The sequence below is a fragment of the Carya illinoinensis genome, chromosome 3 (assembly GCF_018687715.1).
Source record: "Carya illinoinensis cultivar Pawnee chromosome 3, C.illinoinensisPawnee_v1, whole genome shotgun sequence".
Taxonomy (NCBI): Eukaryota; Viridiplantae; Streptophyta; class Magnoliopsida; order Fagales; family Juglandaceae; genus Carya; species Carya illinoinensis.
Window position 1 is genome coordinate 3,484,105 of NC_056754.1, and position 9,772 is coordinate 3,493,876.

The 9,772-nt window shown below is 38.2% G+C and overlaps 1 protein-coding gene across 1 annotated transcript; it reads right to left on the bottom strand.

The window, feature by feature from the left end:
- Nucleotides 1-1,934: 1,934 nt before the first annotated feature.
- Nucleotides 1,935-9,145, bottom strand: LOC122302562 (potassium transporter 8-like). The gene is made up of 8 exons (XM_043113870.1): nucleotides 8,622-9,145; nucleotides 8,044-8,530; nucleotides 7,898-7,951; nucleotides 4,575-4,835; nucleotides 4,433-4,485; nucleotides 3,733-3,856; nucleotides 3,395-3,649; nucleotides 1,935-3,016 (listed from the first exon to the last, which is right to left on the bottom strand). Exons 1-8 carry the CDS (start codon nucleotides 8,658-8,660, stop codon nucleotides 1,965-1,967), a joined length of 2,325 nt encoding a protein of 774 aa, XP_042969804.1. The 5' UTR covers nucleotides 8,661-9,145; the 3' UTR covers nucleotides 1,935-1,964.
- Between the last annotated feature and the right edge of the window lie 627 nt (nucleotides 9,146-9,772).

Consider the following 9,772-nt stretch of genomic DNA (forward strand, 5'->3'; position numbering starts at 1 on the left):
TCTCATGGTTGGCCCTTACGTCAAATAGACATTCAAAATGCGTTTTTGCATGGCCTACTGACTGAAGATATATATATGCAACAACCTCAGGGTTTTGTTGATAAAACACGACCATAACATGTTTGCAAACTCAATAAAGCCATCTACGGGCTCAAACAAGCCCCCAGGGCTTGGTTTCATCAATTAAGTTCGTGGCTCCTTAATTATGGATTTGTTGCCTCTCGGGCTAACCCATCTCTGTTTGTCCTGAATTACAATGCCACTAAATTTATCTGCTCGTATATGTTGACGATATAGTGATCGCTGCCTCACAGCCATTAGCCATCTCAAATTTAATTCATGATCTTGGCATTGCTTTTCCTGTCAAGGACCTTGGCCCTCTATCTTTCTTCTTAGGAATAGAGGTTGATTACACTCCTAGTGGCATTGTTCTATCTCAAAGGAAATAAATCAATAGTCTCTTAGCCCGCACTCACATGCTTACTGCCAATCCAATGTCCTCTCCCATGGCAGCATTTCTAAAACTCTCTAAGCATGACACGCCTGACTTTGATGATGCTACACTCTATTGTAGCATTGTAGAAGGCCTACAATATCTTTTCATGACCAAACATGATATTTCCTTGTCAGTTAATAAGGTTTGCCAATTTATGCACTCTCCCAAGGTTCTTCATTGGAGTGCTGTAAAATGCATTCTAAGATACTTGAAAGCCACTATCAATCATGACTTATTTTTCTCCTCCAAATCTAGCCTTACTCTTCAAGAATATTTCGATGCTGATTGGGGGGGTTGTCCCGATGATCGTAGATCAACTAGTGGCACTCATATATTTCTGGGCAAACACCTTATTTCTTGGAGCTCCAAGAAACAACAAACAGTTGCACGCTCCTCCACTGAAGTCGAATATAAGGCTATTGCTTCCTCTGCAGCTTAAATAACATGGTTACAAACTGTTCTTAGAGAGCTTGCTGTTCCATTATCTCAAGCTCCTACTTTGTAGTGTGACAACCTAGGAGCAATATACCTTTCGGCTAATCCTGTTTATCATTCAAAAACAAAACACATAGATATTGATTATCATTTTGTAAGAGACAAAGTGGTTGCCCATACACTCAAAGTTTCTTTTATCAGTTCCAAAGACCAGATTGTAGACATATTGACAAAACTTCTTGTTGCTGACAAATTTTCTCATTTCAGATCGAGTCTCAAAATTGTAGATACACCTTTGGATTCGAGGGGGCGTATCAAGATACATAACTCAGAATCACCCAAGAGTATACCCAAGCAGCGTGACAAATAGACAAATGCACAAATTGTTAATATGCACACTGGACAGAAACCGTAGATAGAAATATTCTAGATGATTCTTATTCTTCTCTACAGTTTTTTATAACAAACTATTATTCCATTTATTCATGTATATAAGGACAACACTATTCAATAACAAATCAGGAAGAATTTTCTATAATTCTGTTTTTATTCACATGCCACGTCACGCATTCAAACGATAAGGGAGAAATTGAGCAGGAGCTGCATGACTGGGGAAAAACTCCTCCCTTTTCTTCTCCAGACACTGCGCACTCAGAAGTTTCAGCATTGTTCCGACTTCTGGATTGTCATTTACTCCCAGATAGAACTGATATGATAGTGTCATTTTGTAGACTTGTTTCTTTTCTCTAAACATAACAACTATATAATTAATATTCATTATTTTCTTTTCTTTTGACAAATTATTTTATGTCACATATGATGAAGACACAATTTTTAAAATGAAAATGAATAAAATCAGTTATATAATAACTAAAAAGATTATTATAATTATATAATTAAGTTTACGTTTTTTTTTTTCCATGGAAATTGGAATTCTTATATTTTTTAACGTAATTATTAGAGTTCAAAATCTATGACCACATATTGGAAGAGGGAGAGAGCGAGAGAGGAACGCCATTAGATACAATCACGATTAAACATGGTACACCATTCCCACCTCTAGCGTGGATGCATAAGGAAGGCTCAGAGCAAACGTTGGTTCCCTAAAGTTTCTCCTTAAGAAATCGTAACCGAGATTAATCACCACTCTCTTCATCAGACTGGATCCTGTCTTTGCTCTCACATATGAATGCCCCATTATAAATGCCATTCCTGCCTCCCTAGCATCCATTAGTTCTCGCAACTCCACACGTGCATCCCTATCAATCTGTGGACTCTTTGGCAAAACAAATCTCACCCTCTTCCTAAGCTTTTTTGGGGAGTGAATCTCCCTCAACTCCGAAGTGCCTGCCATTTCTCCAACATTTCCATCATCCTCACACATTCTTATACCTACTAGGTTTGATGATGAACTCCCCACAACTGTCATGTATTCATCATTCTCCACATCTTCTGTTCCCTCATCATTTGCTGGCCTCTCTGACCGGATGAATTCTGCAATGCTACACACAAGATCCTTTTCGAACTCGTTGTCATCCTTCTGAACATCCCGATAGCCATACCGTGCTATGCATCTATAAAGCCGGTACTCCTTGGGGCCAACTCTTCCCACCAAAAACCTTTCATCAGGTCTGACATGTGGCACTGGGACAGATTTGATACAGAGGAAGACCACAACCTGGTGGAAAGCTGGGAGATTCGTGACAAAGTGAGAGAAAATAGCTGGGATCCCAGAAACCAGCTCAGTATGTATAAGTCCAATCCCCTTAACCCGAACAATTCCAAGACGAGGACCAAGACTGAGGAGCCAGTTGATGGGTACCTTATTTTGAACATCAAACTCATATTTCTTGAGTGTGCCATAATGCCAAAGATACATAACAATTAGGAAGATAAATGAGAGGGCAATGGGGACCCAAGCTCCTTCAAGGAACTTGATGAGTGATGCTGAAAAGTAGAGTGCTTCAACAGAGCCGAAGAAGAATATAAAACAAATGGCTAGGAAGACACTTCTGTGCCAGCATAGGACGATAACTAGAGACATTAGACAGGTCGTCACGAGCATAACAGTAATAACTGCCAAACCTGTTCATAAGAAGAAGAGGATGCTGTAAAAATGATGTAGATTAGAGCTTATAAAACATTGGAGTTAGCTTCTATTTTTGTGGTTCAATAGTTGGCGTCTCAATTATCTTAAATAAAATAATTAGATTGTTTCCCGGGTGATCCCATTCAATATCGAGGCAGTTTTGACATCTAAAGATGGAGATGGACTTGACAGATTGCTGTCGTGGAAAAAGTGAGAAGATTTTAATGCAGGCCAAAACCTGAGGGCCACCAGTCAATTTTGTGATAAAATCCAACCGGATCCGACTAAGGAAAAGAAATGGGGAGTAAATAACATAAAAACAATCTTGTGTGTGTACGCGCACAAAAACTAAACTTTGGTGTGGACAGTAGTACCTGCTGCATTGCCCATGCGTTTTGTGTCTCTAAAGCCAATGGTAACAGCCAAGCATAACAGCATTAAAATCCAATTGATCTCCGAAATATAAATTTGGCCATGTATTTTAGATGACGTGTGGACAATTTTGACCCTTGGAAAGCAACCCAAAGCGGAGCACTGTTTGATTATGGAGAAAGTCCCAGTGATGATGGCTTGACTTCCAACCACAGCTGCAAGTATGGCTATTACCAAAACAGGCCATCTTATTTTCTCTGGAACAACAATAAACTAGTTAATCCACAATCCAAAAGTTAAATCAAATTACCTATAATCTACATTACAATTTTGCACCTACCCGGTACAGAGACATAGAATCCAATCCGATAGTGACTTTCAATAGCATGATGCTTCGAAAGATAAGCAGCTTGCCCCATATATGCTAGGATCAAGGAGGGGTAGACCATACAGGTGAAAGCAATCTGCAAGAAAGTGGCTTTCTGTGAAACAAGCAGCTTGCATTGTGGTGCCTTTTGCCACAGACTGTAGTATGCATAATAATTTATCAAGGATGATATATGAGCTTAAGTTAGTAAATCCTTTACATAGTATGACCATGCAAGTCTTTTACTTAATATGTTGATATCTACTAGAGGAGACACTGCCCAAGAACATATATTTAAGATTATTTAAACCATTTGCCGTAGGACATGTGGCCCATCCTCTTTAAAAAAAAAAAAAAAAAAAAAAAAAAAAAAAAAAAAAACCCATTTGCCGTATCCTCAAGGATTGGACCCTCTTTTTACAGGCCAAACATGGGTAATAGGATTTTTAGCTGCTGCAACGAGGTTAGAATGTCTTTGGAAGACCGATGATCAGAAACTTCAGCAGTTTGTTTTCTAAATCCATATACTCATTAGCATTAAAGGCGCAGGTAAAATATGTCCCATAGTATCTCATGACAAATGAAGCTGGTACATCTTTTTTATTTTATTTTGAGTCTGCTTTGGTCTGTACATGATGACTACAAGAAGAAGAGTCTGATTATATTAATGTACCTTAATAGACAACTGTGAGAAGTGTCCCAGATCAGCAAACATAGCTTCTGAGCCTGAAATGTTGAAAATTTAGTAGTAGAGATAAAATATTCCCATTGCGTATATGGCTAGACAACACAGTATGCTGTATGTACTATTGTACCTGTTATACACAAAAGAATTCCACCTAGGGACATCCAACCTCCCCGTTGTGTCTTCTTCAAAAATTTGTACATGTAGTAGGGAGAGAGCGCTTGGTAAACATTGGGATTCCAATGGAAGATATTATACACACCAATGGCACTGATGCATAAAAGCCATGTAATCACAACAGGTGCAAAGAGGAACCCCACCCGATGGGTCCCATAATGCTGGAGAGCAAACAAGAAGACCAGTATGATACAAGTAACTGGGACTTCAACATCTGCATAATCAATGAACTTTGAGGGAACAGAATACCATGCTCAAGCATTTCAGAAATCATATTCCGCAAGCATCACCCATAACCCTAATCAACCTCCACAACTTGTGTAAAGCATAAGATTATGCGTCTTCTTGAGAAGAAAATGAAGCTTCAATGTGCTTTGGAGTACTTCTATGAAGTACATTTATGGACTAAAAAGGAAGGTCAGTGAATGGTCATCGCTAAGTGTCTAGTGTATAAGCATAGTCTTTGGAGCTTTCAGGTTCCTCTTTTGACAATATAAACAAATATATGGAAAAATAATAATATGAAACAAACAGTGTATCATATGCATTTATAGCACAAAGTTCATATGCAATGAATGGGAATGGAAAGATCTTCCTCTCACCCTAATTTGTGAAAGCTTGCTTCTCATATCTGCTTTTAAATTCCCAGCAACATATATATTTAATTAACCGATTGCCATCATAGGAGAATGAGTATGAGTTCTGTAACTTTCTTCTGATAGAATAAAAACATCCTAAGATTGCGGAAGCACACTTTGAAGGAAGGAAAATCAAATATTTCACAAAGAAGTTACAAGCTTTCAGGATCTGAAATGAGAACTCAGTAATGAAAGTGACAGGTGGTATGCTACGCTTTAGAGGAAGCTAGATGATGCAAGTATTCAGAACTAAGAAGTGCAGGCCAGGTGTGTTGGAGCTGTGAGAAAGAAAGCAGTAAAGAAACAGAGAAAAGAGGAGGGAAAAAAAAAGAAGAAGAAGAAGAAGAAGAAACTCTAACATCTTTGGAAGCTACATGGTGGTGTGAGAACAATAGAGTACAATTTTACCACACAAAGATTGGAAGACTGAGCTGTAGAGGGGCTTTTTTGGGGGAAGGGGAGGGGGGGGGGGGACGGTTTGTCGGGATCAAGGAACGACGTATGGCAGCAGAGAGTTTTAGCTTCAATAATTCCATCAACATTATATTTTTGAGTTTTCAGCTTCAATTATTTTGCTCACTATTATATCTTTATTTAGCTTCAATAATTTGATTTGCATTAGATTTTCTATGTGATGAGGTAATTAAAAGTGGCAGTAACAACAATTTGAAGCCTTGAATTTTCCTTAAAAACCCCCAGGTCAAGTTCAACAAATATCTGAGCAAGAAACATTTAATGAACAAATGATAGGCTTTCCCTAAAGCATGTGCACAGATTTATCATTTGATGGAACTTGCACATTTTCATGGATGATTCTGAAAGCACTTCCCAAAATCACAGATATAGGCCATAAGGGCTCACCTAAATGAACGTTATTAATTCATCTTCCATCTAAAAATTAAATTACTTTGACCTGCATTCAGTTCTTCCATCCAGGCTTCATTTTACTGCTTTAAAAAACTAACTACATAAAAATTTTGATTGCAGGGAGGACTTGATGTCAACCACCAATACACAGGTTGAGTATGAATTTAACACCAACATGATTGATGAACATATGTGAGTTACATACCACGCGTACAAATAATGCCTTATAACTGTGCCATTTCCAACTGAAATGTGAACAGAGAAGAAAACATTGAGACGGGACAAAGTGTCTTGAAAATTAAGAACTCCCATGTGATTTGTGATTGCTTTGAAGTAAGGTTTTTGTTGCTAACTACTTTTTCGAAATGTGAATAAAGAAGTACCACCCTTTAAGAGAAAGGGACAAAAACATTCCAGTTTATGTTAGGAGGCATACACTACAATTGCTCGGTCAGACTACTCTAATCTAAGGTTGTATAATTTCATCAAATAGCCTATTAAAGTCCAATCAATTAGGTTACTTCGTTGAACTACGATGGATGGTGGGGAACACATTGCTCACATATTGCAATGGCCAGCAAGTATAGACAGCAGGACCCGCAAAAGAGGAATGCAGATAGTAGCCCACTAGTAGGATGACGAATGAGGTGATTACACCTATGATAGGAATAAGAAGGACAATGGAAGAACGAGTGGAGATCTAGAAAGTGGAAATGCAATACATATCTTGAGATATGATCCAAAAAGACTGAAGGAGATGATTAGACCACAGTGGTTGAAGTCGATAATAGAATGATGATGCTGATGATTTCATTGTGGTATGTTATGCAGTACAATGCTTGGGACAGGGACTAGTGGGTCAAGGCTTGGTTGACACCAGGGTCACACCTATATGTATGCCTCATGGGGGACTTTAGTGATCGACTTTTATTTGGCTAGTCTAATAATAGTCATTATTCCAATTACAGGATCTAATAGAGAAATTGAATGCCCCCATCCCCATGTAATTTTATCCTATTCAGAGTCTTGTCCAAACTCATCTACCTTTTCTTCGCCTACTAAGGACGGCTTAACTTTATGAAAGGTAAAACTTTATGTCTTAGTCTTCTAATTTTATGAAGTTAAGCTTCTATCTTAGCCACAAATTGCACCTTTATTACTAAACAGGGCGCCATCAACTTGACCTTCTACATTGTTAATTTAAACATATTTTATTGTTTGATAGCAATTTGACTTTGATTAAATCAGGTGATTTGTCTTAATTATACACGTAGGGAACCACAATAATGGACACTCCTAACTTGTCCACTAACTTCACATCTGTTCATCAGGGGAAAAAAAAAAAAAAAGACAGAAAGAAAATGCTTTTGAAATTCAAATATTATTTAAGCTTTGCATATGCAACAGCAAATCAAGACTTGTACCTAACTATGATTTGATTCTTTAATCCTATTCACACCATGGATGTGATATAGACGCAATTAAAAAAAAAAACTCTGGAAAAGTGCACCCAAAAGAAGAACTCTGTATCCCTCACTGCCCACAGTAACTAGATACCAAGATCAGTGGAATATTTTCCTGATTACCTAATCATTTCAAATGTGTAGTCTTTTATCTATGCTTTTAAAGTGGATTTCTGTAAATAAAATTTTCAACATGTGATTAGTAAAAGTATTTTATTTGCAAATCAAAAAGAAGATCTACCAGATAGCGGAAAACCTCTGATGTAAGTTATATTTTTCGGACATCGGCCGCTAGTTAAGAAACTTACATCGGTGGTGCTCGTTTGACATGGAAAGCTCCAGCCCGGACACAGCCGAAAACACTACAGTGACCAAAACCAGAAAGAATTCTCAGTCAGTGAAATCCCAAGCTTACAACTTGAAACAGAATCGACAATATCATAACTTCAGATACCAGAAATTGCTGGTGTGAGCACCCCATCTCCAATAACCATACAAGTCCCAATCAAAGCCAGAACAAGCAGTAACTTTTGCAGCACTCTATACTTCTCCAATGTCGACTTTAACCTCCACCCTATACTTCCCTTATCAGATTCAATCCCGTGTTTTGTGTACTCCGATAGTTCCTCATCGGCGAGTTGACAATTGGGCAATGCGTTGACTCGGGCGTGCCGGCATAGCAATGAATACAAAGCAAAAGTCCCACCTTCACCATTATCATCAGCTCTAAGCACGATAAACACATACTTGAGTAGCGGCACCAGCGTGAGTGTCCAGAACACGAAGGACAAAACCCCATATATTTCCTCATTAGTCTCTGAATGCTTGATATCCTCAGCAAAGGTGCTTTTGTATACATATAAAGGAGAAGTACTTAAATCTCCATAGACAACGCCCAAGCTCTGATAAGCCAATATTAGCACTGTCTTCCATGAATCTTTCTGAAACAAAAAAACGAGAAGATGATCAGAAAGTCCGGGATTTCTGGGCAGATTTTCAAGAAACTCACAAACACTGTACCAGATGTCTTACCTTGATTGGCTGGTTAAGGATCACACCCGCCAAATCCATGCTGGCTTGTCTTGCAATCAAAGAAAGTACATTCTCCGAACAAATAGAACGAAAGTAAGGACGAACCCAGATAGATTAACACCCTCCCCAGTTCCAAGAAGCCGAAGAAAACCAAAAAGAAAGACCTTCTAGATAATATCGATTTGTTTCACTTGGAAGTGCAGAAAGCGATTCATGACCCACCAACCCTTTTATCCCGATAAAAAAGAAAAGAAAAGAAAAACCGATCAACGAACGTAGATAAAACAAGAATAAACGCGAAACGCCAAGAACGTATATCGAGAATGGCATTGAAACAAGGGGGTGGTGGATGAAATTGGAGCTATATTAGTATGTTGAGTGTGTTGTTTATTCATTTTTTTTTTTTTCGTGAATACTGGTGGGTTTTGGGTGGTTTGCCTGCTTTGTATTAGTTCAGATTCTAGATGGAATCTTGTGTCCTCTTCCTCCACTTGTCGTTCACTGAAACATACGTCTGCTTTTTGGAAAGTCGAGGGTGTGCTCTGTAAACCAAGCAGGCACTTAAGAAATTCTTTCGACGCTTCTCTCTCTCTCTCTCTCTCGCTCTCTCTCAGTCACTGGTGACTGAAAGCAACTTTTCCTATTGAGATTACAAGCCTTAACACGGATATTTTCTCAGAAGTGGACCACAATTAATTCAATTAAATGGTCACTTAATCACGAAAACAAAAACAAAAATCAATGGTTCATATAAATGACTCTACATAACAGGCTTAAGAGCAGGATGTCCCCCCCCCAAAAAAAAAAAAGGAGCAGGATATCAATCAAACAACTTGGCTAAGCTACCAAACAACTTCTTAGAAAGACAAAATCCTGGCTATCAATCAAATATTCAAATCTATCCATTTGGCGTAAAGCAGGATTTTTGTAATTATCTTTTTAAAAAAGTTGGGTATTCATGATGTTAACTGATGCTGTATGCTTCTAACATACTTGCCTAAGCTCACCTACCTAATTAAACTCTTAATTATTTAAGCTAGCTTTTATTCCATCGTGATCTTTAAGCTGTGCATTGAAAATAACGTCTTTAGCGCTGAAGTTCATAAAATCTGAAACACTTGCTGCTGAATGGCAATGAATTCAGTTTGGAC